At 48.5% G+C, this 21,666-nt stretch overlaps 1 protein-coding gene across 12 annotated transcripts in view; it reads left to right on the top strand.

Moving 5' to 3' along the window:
* The window catches only part of camk2d1 (calcium/calmodulin-dependent protein kinase (CaM kinase) II delta 1), a 47,074-nt gene that overhangs the window by 19,711 nt on the left and 5,697 nt on the right, over positions 1 to 21,666 (top strand). The window contains exons 3-16 of one of the 12 annotated variants that reach the window (XM_067261591.1): positions 519 to 578; positions 2,704 to 2,758; positions 4,961 to 5,026; positions 6,761 to 6,833; positions 9,581 to 9,683; positions 10,330 to 10,413; positions 11,504 to 11,598; positions 11,717 to 11,839; positions 11,953 to 12,036; positions 12,337 to 12,379; positions 13,796 to 13,833; positions 15,359 to 15,412; positions 16,908 to 16,952; positions 18,055 to 18,103. In XM_067261591.1, the coding sequence (XP_067117692.1) occupies positions 519 to 578; positions 2,704 to 2,758; positions 4,961 to 5,026; positions 6,761 to 6,833; positions 9,581 to 9,683; positions 10,330 to 10,413; positions 11,504 to 11,598; positions 11,717 to 11,839; positions 11,953 to 12,036; positions 12,337 to 12,379; positions 13,796 to 13,833; positions 15,359 to 15,412; positions 16,908 to 16,952; positions 18,055 to 18,103 (972 nt within the window). Of the gene's footprint in view, positions 1 to 518; positions 579 to 2,703; positions 2,759 to 4,960; positions 5,027 to 5,750; positions 5,824 to 6,760; positions 6,834 to 9,580; positions 9,684 to 10,329; positions 10,414 to 11,503; positions 11,599 to 11,716; positions 11,840 to 11,952; positions 12,037 to 12,336; positions 12,380 to 13,792; positions 13,834 to 15,358; positions 15,413 to 16,907; positions 16,953 to 18,054; positions 18,104 to 21,666 lie in introns of all 12 variants that reach the window. The other 11 variants (XM_067261589.1, XM_067261590.1, XM_067261588.1 and 8 more) reach the window with 11 other exon arrangements.

Raw genomic sequence — 21,666 nt, 5'->3', positions numbered from 1 at the left:
ATCAACCGTTTACAGAGAAAATTATATTGGCTCAAGAAAAGGACAAAGTGTGTAATGCATTGGTCAGGCTTCGTTGAAAGGGCAGAGAGATGCAGATTTTTGGCATCACTCACTCACATGCAAACAGTACATGAATACATGCACACATTTACACACATATGTATCTTAACAACCTTGCTTATAATGTCAACTAAGCAAGGTATCGGGGGTGGGGGGCTTAGGCTGTTGAACTGTCTTACCGTGGTGGAAGATCACACCACAGACAGAGAACTTTCTGAGCGCTCCAGCACGGACACTTTCTAGGAACTACCTGGGTTGTCTGGGCTTGTTGAATGGCCTCTGAGGCGTCCCTGGTTGAAAGGCATTACAGGAATGGAATGAGGAAGTCACCGAGCAGGTCTTTTATGAGCAAAAGCACAGGAATGCAGAGGCAGGAGTTGGAGCAAGCTCACTCCTGTTTATCTGATGGAAAGTGTCACCTAACCCCAAGAAAAAATGTTTGTGTGTTTCTTTTGCAGATCACCAGAAGTTGGAGAGAGAGGCCAGGATTTGTCGTCTGCTCAAGCACCCCAATATTGGTAAGTGTGTGTGTGTGTTGCAATAAGGCATCTGACTCTCTCTGTCTCTCTCCAACATACATGCTGTGTACACACACACACACACACACACACACACACACACAGTCCGCCTGTCTCCCAGCTCGCCAGGGAAGCTTTCCCCATCATCTACTGCCAAGACTGGAAAAAGAAAAAGAGCAGCCCTTCATTTAGATAACAGCGCACACACATTTACACCAACACACCCACACACTTTTACACTCCCTTCCTCCCATGCCTCTCTCTCTCTCTCCTTTCTCTGGAGACCGCGCGCGTTCCAAAGCCAAACCAAAACCCCGATGCGCCCCGAGCCATTTCCCTCGGACTGCCGGGTAACCCCTCCCACGAGGAGCATGTCACCGGCTCTCGCTAGAGCCCATCTGTGCTGCGTCCCCCCCCCCCCCCCCCCCTGCGGGGCCGCCACAGACCCACAGAGGACACGGCTCTCTAATTAAGACTTCAGTAACTGTCCGCAGGGCATGCGGTCGACTTTTTTTCCCTCTTTTTTTCCCCCTCCCCTCACAACCCTTCCATCCCCCCCCCTCCCCTACTGTTTGTTCGTCGCTCGGAAAAGACGGATGAGGAGGCAGAGAACATGAGGAATGAAAGGAGGGAGGGGGGTTTTGGAGTTTGTCCGTAGGCGGTGCGGGAAGTGCGCCAACAGGCTTAGCATTGTACAGGGGGGCAAGTGGATGGAAGATGGTTAGCATTGGAAGCTAATTTAGGGTTGGACATCAGGCCTCGGGGTGTCCTTGAATGAATCCAGATAGACTTTAGAGTATGTGAATATGTCTCCATAGAAGCTTCCAAGTAGATCTCCCAGGCTTTTGATTCTTGCCTTAGTTTTGCAGATTGGTTATTGGATTAAGGCATTTAACATTTAGTCACCTTATAAATCAGTCTTTCTACACTAGTTATCATTGTCTGTCTGTATAATCCTCATGCTATGGCACAGCCATGCATAATAGATCCTAAGTGATATGAGTGCATAAAAAAGTCCTCTTAAATTAGATTTATTGTTTGTCTTTAATTGAGAGGATGACACTCGCACACGTGCAAACCTCACCCCAACACACACACGAGGATACACACACAGAAACACACACACAGAAACGCACGTTCAAAGCCCCCCCAAGAGGTTCAAAATAGACCAAAGAGAAGGATAGCTTTGTAGAACGGAAGACCTGAGCTCCTGAGACATGACCAGGGGACTCTCACCGGCCACAGTGCGCGTCTTTTAGTGTTAGCATTAGCATGAACAAGCGTGTAGAAAGAGAGCAAGGATAGCGTTGCCTGGAGCGCACGTTAGCATTAGTTGCCTAGTCGGTCACTCACTGGAGCATCATATATATGGCGCTGTAGGATATTACATAATTTGAGATGGTCAGACAACGTTAACCCTTAGGTTAATATTTCAACAGTAGGCATGTATGATTCATTTGACTGGTTACAAAAGCGGGTTACTTCATATGAGAGAAAATATTTATGCTGCGACATTAATGATTTATCTTCATTTTTTCATTCAACGCCACAGAACCCATGCATGAATGGACCCCATTTTCTTAACCAGTGTTCAAAGCTCCAAATCACCAATAAGATTGGCGAAAAGGTGTAAGAGAAGTGTTTATATCTCTACAAAACATCTCGCTTTTGAAGACATTAGCATTAGACAGAAGAGTTTTCAGTGGCGATACCGTCAGTGATTTAGCTGGGATGTCCCTGGTCTATGCAATGTAGCGCAGGCGTCCTCATTCAGATGGATGAGTCTGTTTGGGCAGCTCTGGGCTCCTAATGGAGACAGTATACAGAGGTCAGACAGGACTCAGCCCATTTGAAATCGGTGTAATTTTGGTAATGGGTTAGTTTTCTTTTTTCTTTTTTTCCTTTTTTTTTTTACCCCACACCATTTCCGGCAGACTCCATGAGCCTCTGGAACACACACATGTTCATGGTTAGACACCCCCACCACACACCATCTCTCTGTCATACACATACTCATATACACCTATGAGATGTCTGTGATGAGCAGACTTTCTAATCAAACGTTCTATTCTTTTTCCTCTCCTCCCAACTTTCTCTCTCTGTCCCTCTCTCTGCCTATCTACAGTGAGGCTCCATGAAAGCATATCGGAGGAAGGATTCCACTACCTGGTTTTTGATCTGTAAGTACATCTCTGATCGGTCATTTGTCAGCCATTGAGCAGCACAGTAGAAGACATGGTAAAGGATGCAGCCATCTAACAGTGTTGTGGAGGCAGGGAGGGGGAGAGGGAGGGGGGGAGGAGACAATTACGTGGAGAGCAGAAGGGCAGAAGACGTGAAACAGATGGAGCTCTCTGGAGGAACAGGCCCACTGCTAATCTCCCATGATGCCCCATGGAGAGCGACTGGTTCCATGGCTGGCTCTGGTGGAAAGGCTCGCCAGATTTATTTACCTTACCCTCGCCGTGTGTGTGTGTCCAGGAGCTCTCCGGGCAGGAAATAGCGTTAGCTGACACAGATGTTCAGTGTTGAGAACTTCCTGTTGTGAGCCGCTCAACTGTACCATGTCATCACATCGTCCTGTGTGCAGTTGTCTTCTCACTTCACTCAACTGCATACACAAACACAGAAGAGTAGCTTCTCCAGCTGGCCCGGGGCCAGCCCTGCAGGCAGTGTGTGGTTCTGAGGTCAAGCAGGAAGTGTTCTTCTGTAAGAGGGGCTGCAGGCCCCACCTCCGGCTCCTCTCTCAGGCGATGGGCCTTCACTGTGTGGCCCCGAGTCCTCCTGCTCGCCACAGGACCTTTCACTGTCCTTACGCTCTCTCTCTCTCTCTCTCTGTCTCTCTGTCTCTCTGTCTCTCTGTCTCTCTGTCTCTCTGTCTCTCTGTCTCTCTCTCTCTCTCTCTCTCTCTCTCTCTCTCTCTCTCTCTCGCTCTCTCGCTCTCTCTCGCTCTCTGGCTCTCTCTCTGGCTCTCTCGCTCTCTGGCTCTCTCTCTGGCTCTCTCTCTGGCTCTCTCTCTCTCTGGCTCTCTCTCTCTCTTTCCCTCCGTCTCTTTCCCTCTGGCTCTATATCTGGCTCTCTCTCTCTCGCTGTGTCTCTCTTTCTCATTCACTGTCAGTCTCTTCTTATGGATTAAGAAAGGAGAGGTTGAGGTCGACATGCCTGTTCTGGTTTTCCCTCTGGCAAATCTGGTACCTACCCGTCACCCTGTTTAGGATTTTTGGTAGCACCTCCGTCGAGGTTACAAGGTGACACTGCAGACTAACTACTGCAATTTCCCCGCGGCGTTGCTACGACAACGAAGAAAAGGGAAAAACGAAGCCCGGGGAACTGTGTGGTGGAAAAGCGCCTTTCCAGTGTCGGGTACAACAGTAATCCAGTGTAGACGTTTGGACTGGAAGGTTTCGTTGCCTGTGGTGGATCCCAGACCTTGACCTTGAATACGACACCACTGCCTCCTGCTGCATCGCCCTGTGATGACCAGCTACATTGACGGGGTACAGTACCATCTGCAAGGGATAACGAACCTATCGAGTCGAGTGGAAAAGTACCATAACATCTTCAGGCTTTACAGCCCAGTGCAGTCCTCCAGGCTATTACCTGCTGTTACTGGTGCTGTAACATCCAGCAAATGACTATGAGGACATTTGGGAACGGCAGCCTATTGGAAAGCCGTTTAGTAAGATAAAATATGTGACAGTTTTAGGAGTGGCCATGGAAATGCCTCAAACTGTCAATTGAAGCCATGGCAAGCCACCAGGACAGCTATTGTGAAGAGCTAAGCAGGATAATCTGACCTGAAATGTAGCATGTGTTACCTGGAGTTAGACATGACAAACGGAAGTAGATTGAGCTGTGTGTGTGTACACACAAATGTGTTCTAGGACCCAAATTCCGTCTACTTGTGCCCTATCCTTCAACTCCTCAGTATAATACTGTGATACACCTTGTAAGTCAGAACACAACACACTATCTCAACCAGGCTGTCATAGATGGATATTTGTGTCCCTTTTTGTCTCTACCCCTTTCTCTTTTTCCCTCTCCCTCTCCCTCTTTCTCTCGCTCTCTCTCTCTCTCGCTCTCTCTCTCTCTCGCTCTGGCTCTCTTGCTCTCTCCCTCTCTCTCTTGCTCCCTCTCTCGCTCGCTCGCTCTCTCTCTCGCTCCCTCTCTCTCTCCCTCCCTCTCTCTCTCGCTCCCTCTTTCTCGCTCCCTTTCTCCCTTTCCCTCTCTGTTTTCCTAACAGTACATTTACATAACTAATCACAGGGTGCTGTTCGGGTCTACAGCAGTTTTTTTCTTTTTGTTGTTGATGTGCAGGCTTGAATTAACGCTTCTCCTCCTCCTCTCCCTCCTCCTGCCCCCTTCCTCTCTCCTTCTCCCAGGGTGACTGGAGGAGAGCTGTTTGAGGACATCGTGGCCAGAGAGTACTACAGCGAGGCTGATGCCAGGTCAGTTAGATGCTGCCGATCACCTCAGACCACTTGAACACATGCAGGACGGTTCTTAAACTGAAACATACTATATCTACACGCTACAACGCACAAGTCGGGTATCCACACACACGTAAAATTATTATTGTGTAAAATGGTTTATGCGCCCCCCCCCCCCCCCCTTTCATTCAACTGTCTTGCTGTGGTGTAGATTTGGTGCCCAGCCACTACATTGATCTTCCAACATTCCCGTTTGTATTTCCACTCTTAGCTATGTATCTGTCTGTTAGCCATATCTGTGTGTTTACCTGCAGCACGTCTACCTGTCTTTACTGTTCTTCAATGGAGATGGTTAGGTCTACATTGTGTTTGTCTAGAGAAGTGCACTTAGTCCAAAGTGAGATTATTATCTGTAAAATGTGACTTATTTGCAATAATTGTCACAGTCTTTGCTATCTTTGGCAGTGTGAGGTAATTGGTATCTTGGCAGCTTGTGACAAAAATAATGTCCCCACTTTGAAGAAAATGTATGTTCTCTTTTAGATTTCTGTTGCTGTCTGAGTTTCTGTTTGTCTGGCCACTGTTGTTTTTATTTCTGTTTCTGTCTCTCGCTCTCTCTCTCCCCCTCCCTCTCTCTATCTCTCTCTCTGTCTCTCTCTCTCCCTCTCTGTCCCTCTCTCTCTGACGTTGCGTTTGTCCCCCCCCCTCCATCCCTGCTTCTCGCTCTGTCTCTCCTCCACAGCCACTGCATACAGCAGATTCTAGAAAGTGTTAGTCACTGCCACCAAAATGGCATAGTTCACAGGGACCTGAAGGTTAGTACACCAACCAAGAGGGAGGGGGGGTGGGTGCCTGAGGCACTTGACGCCACTCTCTTCCCCCCCCCCTCTCCTGTCGTGGCATCTTGCCCCTCTCCCCCCCACCCCCCCCCCTCTCCTGTCGTGGCATCTTGCCCCTCTCCCCCACCCCCCCCACCCCTTGCCTGAACGCAAAATAAACAATTAACCACAGACACACCACGCACATCACCCTCCTCCAAAATCCACCCACCCACCCCTTCACCGGTCTCACACCAGCAACCCCACCCCCCCATCACCTATCACCCGGCTCCCTCCAGCAGGCTTGAGGTGGTCCACCAGGGGGCATGTGGCCGGGGGGGGGGGAGAGCGGAGGGAAGGGGTGCGTGCAGTGATTCAGCTTGTCAAGCCGCGGGAATCATGACAGCAACACGCATGTAGCATCTCCTGGAGGTCCCGCTCTGGGCCGGGCCCTGTGAGGCCTCCACCCAGGGTCAGGGAGTAGGGAGGGGGGCCCTCCCCCTTCCCAGGTTGGGGCTCTCAGGGAGAGAGAGGGGGGGGGGGGCGGCAACACCACGTCTGTTCTGAGACTGGGGGACAGGCAGAGGCAGGGGGAGGGATAACCAGGTTCTCCCTGGAGTCCCCCTGAAGGGACCTCCCCTGGCCGATTTGACCCAATCACGGCCGGAGCACCTGCTCTTGTTACCAACGACAGCCTCCACATCTCTCTGTCAATCTCCATCAGTTATATTAGGAGACCAAGTGACTCCATTAGGCTCCAGTCTCCAGTAGAATCAGGACTGGGACATTAATTCATTGGGTTATTAAAGGGGGGGAGGGGAGTACTAAAGAACCACGGACAGCCCCCACCGCCTCCTCCCCTGCTCCCCCCAGTCTCAGTGAGCGCGCCCCGGCCGCCTGTCACTAACCCGCGCCCCCTGGTGTTTGCATGCAGTCATTGCATTCAGCAGATCCTAGAGGCCGTGCTCCACTGCCACCAGATGGGCGTGGTCCACCGGGACCTGAAGGTGAGTAGAGACGCTGGGCAGCCAATCACAGAGCCTCTCTTTCTGACCTGCCTCCCTCCTGTCCTCCCCTGTCTCTTCCTCTACCTCTCCTTTCTCCTCTCTTCGGCCAGGTCATCTCTTCATCTCTTCACCCCCCCCCCCTCCCCCTCCACCTCTTAATTCTCTTCCTCACCAACTTTAGTCTCTCTCCATCTCTCTCGTGACTTTAAATAACATGCTGCTCCCCCCCCCCCCCCCCCCCCCGTCGTCGTCGTCGTCATCAGCAGGTCGAGCGGCAGCAGAGCAGAAGTGTTGATAGGACCCGGAATAACATCCCTCCAGTCCTCCAATTAAACCGCAGTCAAACGACACATGAAACCACGCGGCCTTGTCCACTTCATGGAGGGGGGGGGGGGGATTCTCATTTTCACCTTGTGAAAAAAGCTTTTTCAAAAAGAGTTTGGTGATGGGGAGATGTGGCCCCACCCCAGCCCTGCCCTTGGTGCTTCTCGTTGCCGTGGTGAGCTCCGCGGTCCCCCATTTGCTAATCAAATGAGCCAGGTGCAGCGCCAGAGCTCCCTGCCACTCCTGACATCATCAGCCAGCGTTTGCATTCGCCGGAGCCCCTCCCCTCCCCTGCCCCCCCTACCCCCTCCCTGCGCTCTGATTGGCAGTCGTCTTGCCTGTTACCATGGGCAGATGGAGATACGCAGGGACATAACAAATATGAACGTAACAAACAATAGCATGAAAGGAGACTGGGAGGCTGCCTGTATGGATGGCATGCCACCCGAATGTGAGTACACACACAACTGCTCACACAGTTTTTACAGTGCGCCACAGTGATAAGAGTACACTGAAGAGCTTGCCGTGCACTAATCTGAACTGAGCTGGTGCTCACTGAGACGGCTTCTGTAAGCACAAGTGGACAACCGCTGTTTCGACCTGTCAGAGTGGAATGCCTCCTGTTCAGCCCCACTTCTTCTTTCACCCCTCCCCCCCCCCCCCCCCCATCCCTCTTTCACTCCTTTCCTTGTCTGGGCTCCACCCCGTTCTGAACACTGAACCCAGTCTCTACATCTTCCTCTCCCTTCTACCACCTGCTCTAGTCACTGATTCTCTCTCCCTCTTTCCCTCCATCTGTGCTGGAGAGAGGTGAGGATGCCGGGTGACTTCATGAGAGCGGAATTTTATCTCCTGTCTTCTCTCTCTCCTCCTCTCTTTCTCTCTCTTATATCTGTTTCTTGGAATAAAGTGCAAGGGAATGTCAGTCAGACAATATTTAGTTACTACTGGGTTATAAGAGCAGGCAGGTGTGTGTGTGTGTGTGTGTGTGTGTGTGTGTGCATTCCCTTCCAGGGCCACCGAGGCTCGAGGAACAGGGAGTAATTAGGTCTTCATGGCTGCGTGACACAATCAGATGAGGCCCATTCCCCTGCCTCTTCCTGCTGGTCTGTCTGCCTTGGGACTCCAGCTCTGGAACTCACCAGGAGACCAGTTACTCAGTATAGAACAGTATACTACAGTACAAGTACTACACCTACCCAGTATAGAACAGTATACTACAGTACAAGTAGTACACCTACCCAGTATAGAACAGTAGGGGGGGGGGGGGGGCTGCTCATATTGACCTCCTCCCGTCACTGTTCCTGTGATGTCACAGGTATTCGGGTCGTCATTGGTGGGTGTGGGAGGTTGGTTGGTGGGGTGTTTGCAATGACTGCATGGCATTGATGACTGCACTTAACCCCGCCCCCCTACCACCACCTCACACCCCTCCCCTCGTAGCATGAGACTCCGCCCCCTGATCTGCACGAATCACAACTCACAAATGCTCTACTAACAAGCCCAACAATCATGGGCTGACCTGACCTCCAATGGGATTCTCTGCAGTCCTGAAATGATTGAGCCCGTTTGCAATACAAACATTGAATGATACCTAGGTCTTAGAAGTGATCGTAGTTCTTACTGATTTTCCTGGAAGGGAACTGATGTGTTTCTACAGTATCAAAGCATCCTCTCTTTAAGACACAAGACCAGTCGTCAGCTCTCTGTTGTTAAATTAATAAATTTTGACCGGCTTGTTTTGAATAATTTCCAATTTGGCCAGAGAACCTGCTTTGAAAATGTCAGCAAATACATTATTCATCTCTTCCCAACCCGGAGACCTTTCCTAGACCCGCCCCACTTCTCGTCCGGGTTCCAACGGGGAATGCATGAGTCACTGGCGATCTCTCTCTTGTCCAATCCCGTTCCTCCGGCTAGAGAGGTTAACCAATGAGGTGCGGGCCTGCAGGCGTGTGTCTCGTTACACAAGCTTGTCGCTCTGCCCAAGATCCATCTACAGTCATGTTGCCCGACTGTAGATTGGTGGTGGGTGTGCGTGCGTGCGTGCGACCCCATCGCCAGCTCTAAAGGGTTAGAGCTCTGTAACAGTGACTATGCATACCCTCAGTGGACAAAACAGAAGCTGTTGTACAATCCTGTAGCACACGAAGGATTATTAAATACTTAACATCGACATATTGATTCATAATGCTCCATCAATCTGTAAAATATGTTGATTGCAACACACAGGAATGGCACGCAGGAATCCCAGTATGTTTAAAAAAAGATGTAGCTGTGTCCCAAAACAAAAAACAAAAAAGTACTTTATTTGGCTACCGTACAGTATCTCAGTAGTGGGTGTGAGACTGCAGCTTGTTGATGGTAAAGACTCTCTTTTCCCCTCTAACCTCTGCCCTCCATCTACCCCTCTTCAACCCAAGCCTGAGAATTTGCTCCTAGCCAGTAAACTGAAGGGTGCGGCAGTGAAGTTGGCTGATTTCGGATTGGCCATCGAGGTGCAAGGAGAACAACAAGCATGGTTTGGTAAGCAAACATAACGTTGAAGTACGCGAGCGTCATGTTTCTCAGTGGCCCCAAGTTTAAAGTGGAACCTCATTCTTTAATGAGTTCAAATGTTTTCATCATACTGAAACAGTTCTTGTAATGCTCTTGTTTAAGTGATACCTGAGGCTCCTCGCAAACAGCCTTTCCATAATGTGCTAATTTCTCGTCCCCAAAAGAGACTCAGATGATATCAGTCAGTAGGCTACCTGCAGTCTGGGAGGAGGTGTACTAGAGCTGTGGGCTGACAAAGCTTTCATTAGCCGCCATTTTGAGAACCGTTTCTCTGTGGAATATCAGAGTAATTATGCTAATCCCCACTGGGATGGCTGTCACCTGAGAATCCACATTCAGTTCACTGAACACTTGACTCACCCCAAGGGCATGCTGGTACTTTGAGTCTGTTAAGTAGTTGGCTGCATTCCTCTGGCAACGAGCCACACTCCATTTCCCAGAGGTGATGTTGGGGAGATGTTTTGAGTTTTCTATCAAAGCTTTTTAACGGCCAATAAACTTTTATTCGACCGCTGCTCCACTATACGAGGGGCTTTGATCTTTCTTTGTGGCTCGAGGAAGGAGATGCGTTGTGGGATATGTAGGTAATGAAGTTTGTTGTTCTTGGTCGCAGGCTTTGCGGGGACCCCTGGCTACCTGTCTCCTGAGGTGCTGAGGAAGGACCCGTATGGGAAACCAGTGGACATGTGGGCCTGTGGTAAGAATCCCCCTGACCCCCACATCACCCTGAACCCACACAAGCCCTCCTCTGCAGTAACGCCTACTCACATTCTCAGTGATTGAAGTGGGGCGCAAAGACGATCCAAAGGTCAAAAAGGCTTGGAAGGTTGAAAGCGCGCAAGCACTCTCCTATTGGTCGACGGGGAAAACGCCCTGGCGTGAACCAACACAACATACCCGTTTAGTCTGCTGTACTGGACCATGACATAGTATACCAGTGCCATAGACCTATACCTGTCTGTGAAACACAAACGTAAACTGTACCTTGTTATACTGTATATTGTGAATCGGGTGAAAAATCTGAGGTCTGTGTTCTCTTTTACTACAACCCAGTGAGTACAGAGGGCTCCGACCTCTTGAATTAATCACTGCTGACACTCATTATACTCACTCATTAAGTGCCAAGCCACCTGGGCTTTAGATGTCTAGCAGGCACACGGGTGAGCGCAGAACACACAAACACACGTCTACTGAAAACACACGTTCACATGCAAGCATGGCTGCCAGTCCAAGGAGACAATGGCCAGTTTGTGTTCCTCTTGGAACTGGAGGGTCCTCCAGCGATACCTGGCAACCAGCCAGCCAATCAGCCATCTTTTTCTACGTGAGGGACTCGGCACTTGGCTTGTGTTTGTCCCCGTGGCGATAATGAGTGGGAGGAGCCGTTGGTGAAGGACGTGTAAAAGTTCGGCCCACCACCGCCTGGTTGTGGCTGGAGCTGGCTTTGGCCAACGGATGTTAGCTACTGCACGGTTAACAAAAGTTGAACTAATACCAGAGTGTGGCTCAAGGTCGTTTCAAAGCTATAATTTTGGGGTAATTAATTGGGTCATCCATATTTTAGATTCAAACGTTCTCCCAATTGCTCCTTCTTGGCTGACAGGAAAAGGATGAGGCTGCTCATCAGTCGGCCATGTTGTTTATGATTCTGTGTCGACGGTGGAAATATTTGTCAAGACCGCAGTAGAATGTACAGTGGCTATCATTGTAGCTGACCTCAAGTTGAAGAGTTATGAGTGCAGATCTTGATTACAGTGTGTGTGTGTGTGTGTGTGTCCTCTCTCCAGGGGTGATCCTCTACATCCTCCTGGTGGGCTACCCTCCCTTCTGGGACGAGGACCAGCACAGGCTGTATCAACAGATCAAGGCTGGGGCCTACGACGTGAGTGCCACACACACACACACACACACAGGGAGGCTGGGAGTGGCAGGGTCGAGGGGATGGATGAAAGGATTAAGACCTGGAGAGAGGCAGGGCCTTGACCCTCTCCCCTCCACAGTTTCCATCTCCTGAGTGGGACACGGTGACCCCGGAGGCCAAGGACCTGATCAACAAGATGCTGACCATCAACCCTGTCAAGAGGGTGACCGCCACCGACGCCCTCAAACACCCCTGGATCTGTGTACGTGTCACACACACACACACCATGTATACACTCATTATGCACCCCACCCCACCCCCCCCCACACACACACACACCATGACCCTGTCTGTCCCTCCTCTCTCTCCCCACAGCAACGCTCCACCGTGGCCTCCATGATGCACAGGCAGGAGACCGTCGAATGCCTGAAGAAGTTCAACGCCAGGAGGAAACTCAAGGTGAGCGTGAAGACAGCCCACACCACCAGGGGGCGTGTTACCGATGACCACATCAGGCCACAGGATGTTTTCCACCAGCTTTAACCCACGCATTAACCCATGTTAATGGGTGTCCGAGGAGTGGACTCTGGGCTGTCCGAGTTCTAATGATTAGCTTACCAATCACCATGGTGTGCGACGCTCGGTTTGGGATTAGTTGTTGATTGCTTTGTTTTACCCACTCTAAAACCTCAGAAGTCACGCTCTCATTTGGTGTTGTCTCTTTCTGTCTCTCTCTCTGGTCCTGTTCTCTGTCCTCAGGGTGCTATTCTGACCACCATGCTGGCTACGCGCAACTTCTCAGGTAAACCCCGTCGGACTTCAACCTTTAGACTTGTTTTTCTTCAACTGTTTATCTTTCTTTGTCTATCCGTGTCTGTTTCTTTCTTTCTTCTCTTTCTCTTTTCTGGTGCTCTTATCTATTTCTCTCTCTCTTTCCTTATCTCATTCTCTCTCTCTCTCCTTCTCACCCTCTCTCTCCCCTCCTCTCCCTTTCTCTCATTCTCTCCCTCTCTCTCCTTCTCTCCCCCTCTCTCTATTCTGTTTGTTTTCCTGTAGACAGAAGCCAGTCTTCTGAAACCTTGTCTACTCTGACCTGATGAATATTCATTACTTTGTCAATCCTCCAGACAGCAGCAGGATGATATGTTTAATGAAAAACTCCAGGAAGGGTGGATAGGTAGTGGGAGAAAGAGTCAGGGGGAGAACCGAGAGGATGAACTGTGACACGTCAGGACATGAGAGAGCGAGAGAGAGGGGAGAGGCACAAGGAAAGGACAGGGTGACCGTCTCACACCACGCCCGCTCTTTTTATTCACTTCCTGGAACCCCCCCAACCACCGTTGCCCCTTCCTCTCAGTGTTCACATCGATGACGAAGGAGAGCTAGCAGGACGATACGGAATGATCTGGTTGAGACTACTAAACCACGAGTGTGGTGGCGGAGCCTCCCCTCTGTTAGTCACCAGTGTGTTTACCCGCAGAGCTAGTGGATTCATAACCGCACTGGAGAGCCTCTGTTTTCCATGCGTTTGATTAATTGACTTGAAGTTTTAACTAGTAACAGAAATACATAACATAAACACACACCCCAAGCCTATGGTATCAATATAATTCCATGTACCATTCCATATATGGGGGTCACAGGTCTATAAACGTCAGTTTTTGTTTTCTGAGTAAAACCCTTTCACTTTTATTGACTTTTATTTTCCCCCTTCTTCCCTTGTTGTGGAATGTGTAACCGTGAGGTAAGAGTTCCTGGTATCAACTGCCCAACCAATCAGCTTGCACTACGCCTCAACAACATTTGCATGTTAATTAGACACGATTGTGACTGGTTTTCTCACCTCAGGTAGAGGTAGAAGAGTCTTCATTATCACATTAACATGGATTTAGTTTGCTTTTATAATATTCTGAACCAAGCAATTGAAGGTCTCTTCCTGTGTGCATGTTCACCAAGAGATTTCAATATCAATTCTTTGGTCGCTCGTCCATAGAGTACCACTTCAATTCTGGATGTCTTCACTGATTGCATGTTCTAGAAATTAATCACTTAACTAATTTGATTTCTCCCACCTAATTTGCATTTTTGCTTCCAGCTCTTGTAGGACTGTTTTAGATTCTGACCATATTTCTCTTCACTGGAGCGTGTGTGTGTGTGTGTGTGTGTTTCTACTGTATGGCCTCACTGATCATCCTGTTGTTCTCCCTTATTACAGCAGCCAAAAGCCTGCTCAACAAGAAAACTGATGGTGTAAAGGTATGCTAGCGCCACACACACACACCAGTTATACATTACTGTGTGGTCAGTATTCTACATGACAGTCTGAGACCACCCTCTTCTCGTCAGCCAACTGTGAGGCTTGTCACGCATGCTTGGCGATGACACAGATATCTCACTTAGTTGTCCGTCTCCCCCCCCCCCCCCCCCAGAAAGGAGAGCATCTGCTGGGTGATGAGGAAACTGGCACTGACAGATCAGCAGCGAGTCTGTGCGTCAGTTCTCATTTCCCTAGCAATGGAACCTCTGTAGTCACCACTACACAGGGGGGAGGGGGGGGGTGAGACCTGCACCTGTGACGAACATCTAAAAATATGTCCTGCTATATATATATAAACCAGATCTGCCGTTATCCTGGCGTTGGGACAGAACAGCAGGTGATGTTTGATAGATTAATTTCAGGTTTAGAGGCGGGATATTTATTTCCCCAAAATGTTCCGATGCTCTGATTCCACGCAAATCTCATTACTGGGAAACCAGGCAGATGAAGAGAAGTTCAGTCTGGCGATGAGATGTTCTTGCTTTTTCTTTTGTCGTTTTTGCTGTAAGATGGACATTAGATTTGAGTGGAAAAAACTCAATCCTGGCCTAGATTTGACGTGGTGTGCTTGCTCATCGCATTGGATCCAGTTTGTTTCGTTTTCTTTTCTTCTGTCTCGACGCAGAAAAGGAAATACGACGATCTGCCGATGTTACTGGTACGCCCACTCCTACCCAACCTGGCAACCGCATGGGGTGCCAAGTCTGTACCTCTCCATAGAACAGGTCCCTCTAGTTGTACGTCATTCTAGAAGCCTTTCTAGAGCTTCTAGGGCCTAGCAATGTTGTTCTTGGATGTAGTCATACAGAAAGTAGTCTACTCTGCGACGTTTCAAGTATACTTGAGACGCAATTTTCAGTTATATTGTTCGAAGTAACCGTATATTTGTTTCCTTTTGTATACTGTTTCCTATTGCGTTCTATTCCAGACACACTGGTGTTGAATGAACTGAGAGGAAAAAGTAGGGAACATGATTTTGACCTAAACGAATTGAATTGGTGCTTGATTGGGTAATTGTCACCTCTGGTTATTTTCCCCCTTCAGTTGCTTAGAGGGAAATGGCAGGCTAATGCTCCATGCTCATTCACGTAATTTCAGCCTGGAACTATTTTAATAGTCTGCATTAGAGTGTCTCTCTGCACTGCGAACAAATGGAATGGAACAGCCTAATGTCTTTTCATGACACTTCACACCTTGTCACCATATCGTTTCTCACAGATTACATATGTACAAGCATGCCCCTCGTGAACTCTCCTCTTGCTAAACTCAGGTCTTCACACAGTTCTTTTGATCTGTCACCCAAACTGACTTTTTTCCTTCCTACAGCTTTGTTGTTCCTGACATTTCAACTCCCTGGGCGGTGCTTTTGAAGCCCCCTGACCTGACGTCTAAAGCCTTATCTACCTGTGTCTGTGTCTGTGTCTCTGTCTGTGTCTCCGTCTGTGCGTCACTCTGTCCTTCCAGATCAACAACAAGGCCAATGTGGTCACCAGCCCCAAAGAGCCCACTCCTGCTCTGGTACTCTCTGTCTGCCTGCCTGCCTGTCTGTCTGTATTTCAGTGGCTTTCTCCCAGTCTGCTTGGGCTTCTATTCATCAAACTCAAATCTTTGTTGAGTCCCACCCCCCCTTTCTTATTCTTATTTCCAGTGAACGTTTTTGTGTACTTGTTTACCCCCCCACACTTCATCGTCTTTCATTGCGTTGGTGCCTGGGCACTGGGCACATCCCCGAGGAGGGCATTCCTGGTTTTGTTGTTGATGGTGACTGTTAGCTGTCAGTCTCGTGGCATGACATGGGCATGTGCGCGTGAACGCCGAGTGGCCACGAGTGTCCAACTTAAGCTGTCACTCCACCGAAGGGTTGTCCTGTGACACAGTTACCCAGGAAACCGTGGAGACACGCTGGCGATAGACCACAGTCGCACTGCTAAAAATAGACTTCAAACCGCACATACAAAGTGCACGGGCAAGCGCACACACAGAAACACACATACGCCACTCCACTTACTGTTCATGCACACTGTACACACACACAGAAACACACATACGCCACTCCACTTACTGTTCATGCACACTGTACACACACAGGAAGCCCTGTGGGGGGCTGTAGTGTACCCAGTCCAACCAGATTATCATCAACATGGTCCTGCCCTCCCAGACCCCCTCTGCAGTTCTCTACCATGCCCCTCCAGGCAGCCTGTACAGGGGCCAGGGCTGGGGCTGGAGACTGGTAGACATGTCAACACCTTTTTAATGAACAGTTTCCTTACTGGAAGTCCTTTTTCCAAACGGTTGAGATGGTTTATTTTATTCCGAGTGCCGACAAATTCAACACTGACGTGATTATGCATGCTAGATTAAATGTTCTATTTATGTTAGATCAAATTAAATAACGTGCTGAGTCATTGCATTGTGATTGCTCACTCGGTGTGCACTTATGTGGGTAACCAGTGTCTGCATGCCTGAAACCTGTTTTTCTGGACTACATCCAGAAAAAAAGCACAGGACTACAAGTCCCATCTTACTTGATTTGCTACTGTACCATGTCATGTCCAGTGGTGTGCCTTGATGGTGCTTCTTAAGCCAGTTTCCCAGACACAAAATGGGCCCACCCATGCTGGAGGGGGTCTCTCAAATCTATTTGTCGTCCAGGCTACCTCATCTTCATCTGGGAAACTGGTCTTTGGTGTTTTCTGCTCTATCCCGAATTAGCTCCACACAGAATATTTGTGTAAATACACATTCGCAAGCGTTAAACGACAGCCAACCTACCAACAAGAAGTTCATTTATTCTGAACCTGAACCTGTTCAGAGTTCAGTCTGGCATGCTGGTCACATATTGAGTTCCCAGTAGGATGTCAGAGTTCCCCTCTCTCTGGCCCTGCGACATGCCTCCTGCCCCCCATACCTCAAGGCCTTGTCGTCTTCACTAAAAGTGTTCCTGTCCCTGGTCCATCTAACCCCTCTCTCCTTCCTCCACCTCCCGCACTCCTCCACCTCACCTCCCCATCAGGAGCCTCAGACCACTGTTATCCACAACCCCGCCGACGGCAACAAGGTATCCAGCAGACGGCGTCCTAGTTTGGTGTGTTGTCGTGTTTGCTTGTGTTGTGTCGCCAGGCGGCGGAGTGATATGTTTGGATTGTGTTTCGCCCTCCACGTAAAACTAGTGTGCGCTGGCTTTGTACTCAAAACTACGAGAGGGGTCCCCTATGAAGGAAAACAAACTGTTTCATGTAATGTAATGTTGAGCTAATATTTGCATGCCACTGTTTGGACAGTCCCGGGGTACAACATGGAAGGGCTGATAGTGCATGTTCCTCTCTGAAATGACATTGATATCTCACACACCATCCAGCATCTAACCTTGGCATTACCGCCATTTGTACACGTTCAATACTGGACACAATTCTGTAGAACAGGCACTGTATTCGTTGTACAAAAGCTGCTCAGAGCAGAACTAGTCATGTCTGGTGGCGTCAAGTTTACTTTTCCGTGTCTGCGCTGGGGGTACAGAGCTCTCTCACAGGCAGGTGTTGCATGTTGGGGGATTATGTGGGGCCACATTTGCACGCTTGTCTCCAGGGCTTTGGACGCTTGGCGCCCTCGCACGCTCTACAGTTTTGTAGTCCATGGTGTCGTGGGTTGTGTTCGTGAGTGGTTTATTGCATTAGTGGGTAGTTTTGTTTGTGTTGCTCAGCTGTATCTACACTTGGAAGGCCCTAACAGTCAGTCAGTGAGGTAAGGCTCCTTATTAGCAGTGTGATAAAGCTCAGCACACATACCTCTGATTAATGTTAATCATGGGCTTTGTAGCTTGCCTGTTGCAGAAGCATGGCCAATGAAAGATACTGTCAGGAGAGGAATATAGCCTAGGTTGTCTCTTACAGGGAAGCCACCCTCGTTCCGTCAATCTAGCTGATCACTTGCTCCGCAAAATGCCTTTCCATTTTCAGCGGCTGATTAATAGGGCATCTGTGTCACTCTGCACACAGCAAATGCAATTTCCCCCGGTTAGCGGTTGAAAAAAGTAAAGTGAGTGCTTCTGATGAGTCACAGGAGGCTTGTGGAATTTCAATCGGTGGTGGTTTCTCTCCGAGTCTCAGTTGGGTTTCTTTTTATGTGGGAGTCATTGTTTCTTTTTGTTTGTTGTCTGTCAGGAATCCAGCGAGAGCACCAACACCACCATTGAGGATGAGGATGTTAAAGGTAGGAAAACTTCCAAATACCTCCTAGAGATCAGCGACAATACACCTGCATCGAGGCATTATTTCATTATACTTACTGATTTAAGGATGAGTTGCGTTACTTAGCCTTTAGGGGGCTATGGTGCCCACTCTCTCGCTCTCTCTCTCTGTGTCTCTCTCTCTCTCTCTCTCTCTGTGTGTCTCTCTCTGTGTCTCTCTCTCTCTCTCTGTGTCTCTCTCTCTCTCTCTGTCTCTGTGTGTGTTGTGATGATGTTTCATTGTGTTGATTCCTGTTTAGCACGCCCCTGTCTCACCCTGCTAGTTAGTAAGTCATTAGTGATCTACAGCTCTGACTGGGACTGTACAGAAGGCCAGAACTGTGTGTGTAGACAGTGTGCGATCATGGTGTGTGTTTACAGAACTGTGTGTAGACTGGAGTGTGTGTGTAAACAGTATCAGTGTTGGCCTCCCACGGCTGTTCCCCATATATGATGGTCCACTGCATACACACCGTGTGTGTGGGGGCTGATGATGTCCCATGATGCCATGGGGCCAATGGTGACTAAACGTTTTGGTGCCCCAGTAGAAGAGGCCACAGAATTGTGGTACATTGTCTCCTTCTCACGATAGTCATTACCAGCTCCTCATTCCTCCATCTATTTAAAAAGGAAAGCATTCCCCCCTTTTTTTTCCTCAACAGAAAGTAGCCGAGAGTCACCCCAATCGTCCGTATTAATCAGAAGTCTTTATACTCTGCCCTGAAAGGGCTTTTGAAAAGCTGACAGAAACGTAGAAAGGATGGTTATCTGAGATACCTGCTCCGTAACCGTTTTCCATTTATCTCACCAGCTCAGTTGTAGATGTCGGGAACATTCGAGGCCAGCAATTTTCTATTCCATTTTGAAAGACCCATTTGTAGATTCTACAAGCCGTCGGGGCACAAGGACCGAGAATGTATAGTGGTGTTCTGTTAGCCTCGTCTTATTGGCTGGCTTCCACACAGATGTGGACTGCCACACCGGCCTCAGATTTCCACCTTTTACTTAGTTTTCTCTGGCAGCAACTTTTTCATGTGGTGTTTTTTCGATGTTTGTCGCTCTGATACAAAAGCTCTGTCTGTGGGTGGTCAGAGGAGGAGAAAGGAAGATGAGAGCAAAGTCTTTCGCTCGATGCCTCCTTTGCTTCCTCCATCACAGTTTAATGCCTCCGTTAGGGTCTCTTTAGACTTCCTGTCTACCCGGTGACATCATCATCCCCCGCCAGGCTTTCTGTCTGTGATGAGGCTTTTACAGCCACCGCTCTCCCAACGCTCTCATCAGATGATTCCTCCTTCTGATTCCCCCCCCCCCCTCGCCGCTCAGTCTCTCCGTTGTCACTTCACAGCTGGAAACAAGCCGCCATCTCCTCAACGGCTTGTCTTCCACTCAGTTAAATGTTAATTTTTGCATCTCTTCTTTGTTTGCTTTTTCCTTTCCCACACCTTTTTAAAATCCAACACCATCCATTTCCGTTTTTCCATCCCATGTATTTATCCGTCCCCACTCGCCCTCACACAATCACTCATCCGTCCCTCCATCCATCCCTCTACTTCGACCAGCACTCTGTCGCTCTCAGAAATACCTCCCTGAGCAGTCACCCTGTCCTCCTCCTCCCCCTCCCCCTGCTCCTGCTGGTTCTCCCCCAGTGTGTGGCCCAGCAGGGAGGAGTGCAGATAAACCCCCGCAGCCTTCCCCCGGCCTTCCCCCGGGCCTGGGTCACGGAGACACGCAGTGTTCCTCCAAAGACGAAGGGGGGAGAGGGTGCTGCGGGACCCCCCTCCCTTTGAGTCTGGTAGAGTAGCCCCCCCGTGATCTTCCTGAGCAGTGAAGCCGTGCCTGTGGTGTAGTACATCTGCGCTTGTGTAGGACTGAAGCACAGGCTGCTGTGCTCTGCTGCCCCCTGCAGGTCTGAGCCTGTTTTGACACCCCCCCCCCAAGTGTTTGGATTTAAGTCCAAACTCCATTAGTGACTACACATTGTGCAGTGTCAGACTCATACAGAAATAATGACATTGTCCTCTATGGTGTGACTGGTAATATTGTGCATGAGGAGAAACTGCAGATCGTGCTGTGAGGGGCTATGGCAGGCACGTTCCCTCAGAATCACGTTGAAAGCCTCCAGTGAGAAGCACCTTTGTCCTCGTCGACAAAGAGACAGTCTGTCTCCCTCAGTAGACATTATTTCCACTCTGGAAATCCCTCTCTAATAACCTCATTCTTGAAACTGTGTATCGTGTGTGAAATGTGTGTGAGTTCTTGCATCTTTATGTATATAAATGGATAAAAATCAAGTTTGCCATGGCTGTGCAACTCAGTCACAACATTTCAAGCAGTTTCACTTTGATACTGCACTGCAAAAACTCAATCTTACTGGGTGTATTTTGTTCATTTCTAGTCAAAATGTCTCATCACACATAATATAAGACACAATCGCCTAAAGAGTAAGATTTCATTGAGTTATAAAGAACTTGTTTTTACATTTACATTTACATTTAGTCATTTAGCAGACGTTCTTATCCAGAGCGACTTACAGTAAGTACAGGGACATTCTCCCCGAGGCAAGTAGGGTGAAGTGCCTTGCCCAAGGACACAACGTCATTTGGTTGGCATAGCCGGGAATCGAACTAGCAACCTTCTGATTACTAGCCCGCTTCCCTAACCACTCAGCCATCTGACTCCCACGGTTTTTAGGCAATGCATCTTGAATATCTTGTTAAGTGAAATAGTCTTGTTTGAAGTCATATCTCAGATGAAACAAGCTTTTTTTTTGACGTCATACTATTTTTAATCACGGTGTGTTGGAAAACATTAGTCGTCATTTTCTCTCAAGACAAAGAATTGACTTAAATTAAGACAGCAATCTACTTTATTGAAAACTGCAATGCCCAACTGACACATTGGAGTATTACTCTTGAGAGCAGCAGCATTTACTGATGACACTGAGTCCACTGCTTCAACTTTGATCTTAGAAAGATCACCACAATCAAGATGCAGTTCCCCGGAGGCTGAACAGGTGGAAAAACACATTAAGATTGTGTTTTGGTATTAATGCAACCTTTACTGTTAACAAGGGAGAATACCATCCCTTTAAATTAGTTTATCTACAATCATGTCATACCTCTTAAACCCTACGGCAAAACGAATACATATAATCTTGGTCTTTATGGTTAAACTTCAGATTATCTATTTTCTGTCAAACAGTTACAATATTACTAAATTATAGTCTCCAAATGAAGTTGTTTTATTGTTGTCATCAAAAGTGAATTAGTAAAACTTGGATATGGACTGATGTTTTGGTTGTATTGAAACCTTAAAAAACAAAACTAAAAACAGACCAAAGTAATACACTTAGCCTGGTACCGGGCCTATCAGACTTCAGTTTTTATCCTATTTGTCACTGGGTTTTTGTATGATTCCATCAAACTGTAATAATAGAAACAGTGATTGTTATTTCATGACATCATTAGAAACATTAAATAATGTTTCTGGGATCTGAAACTACACTGAAAAAAGGAGACTGGCAATCTGTTGGATTAAACTAAGCATC

This window comes from Osmerus mordax, chromosome 23 (assembly GCF_038355195.1).
Source record: "Osmerus mordax isolate fOsmMor3 chromosome 23, fOsmMor3.pri, whole genome shotgun sequence".
Taxonomy (NCBI): domain Eukaryota; kingdom Metazoa; phylum Chordata; class Actinopteri; order Osmeriformes; family Osmeridae; genus Osmerus; species Osmerus mordax.
This window is presented reverse-complemented; position numbering and strand designations above follow the sequence as displayed.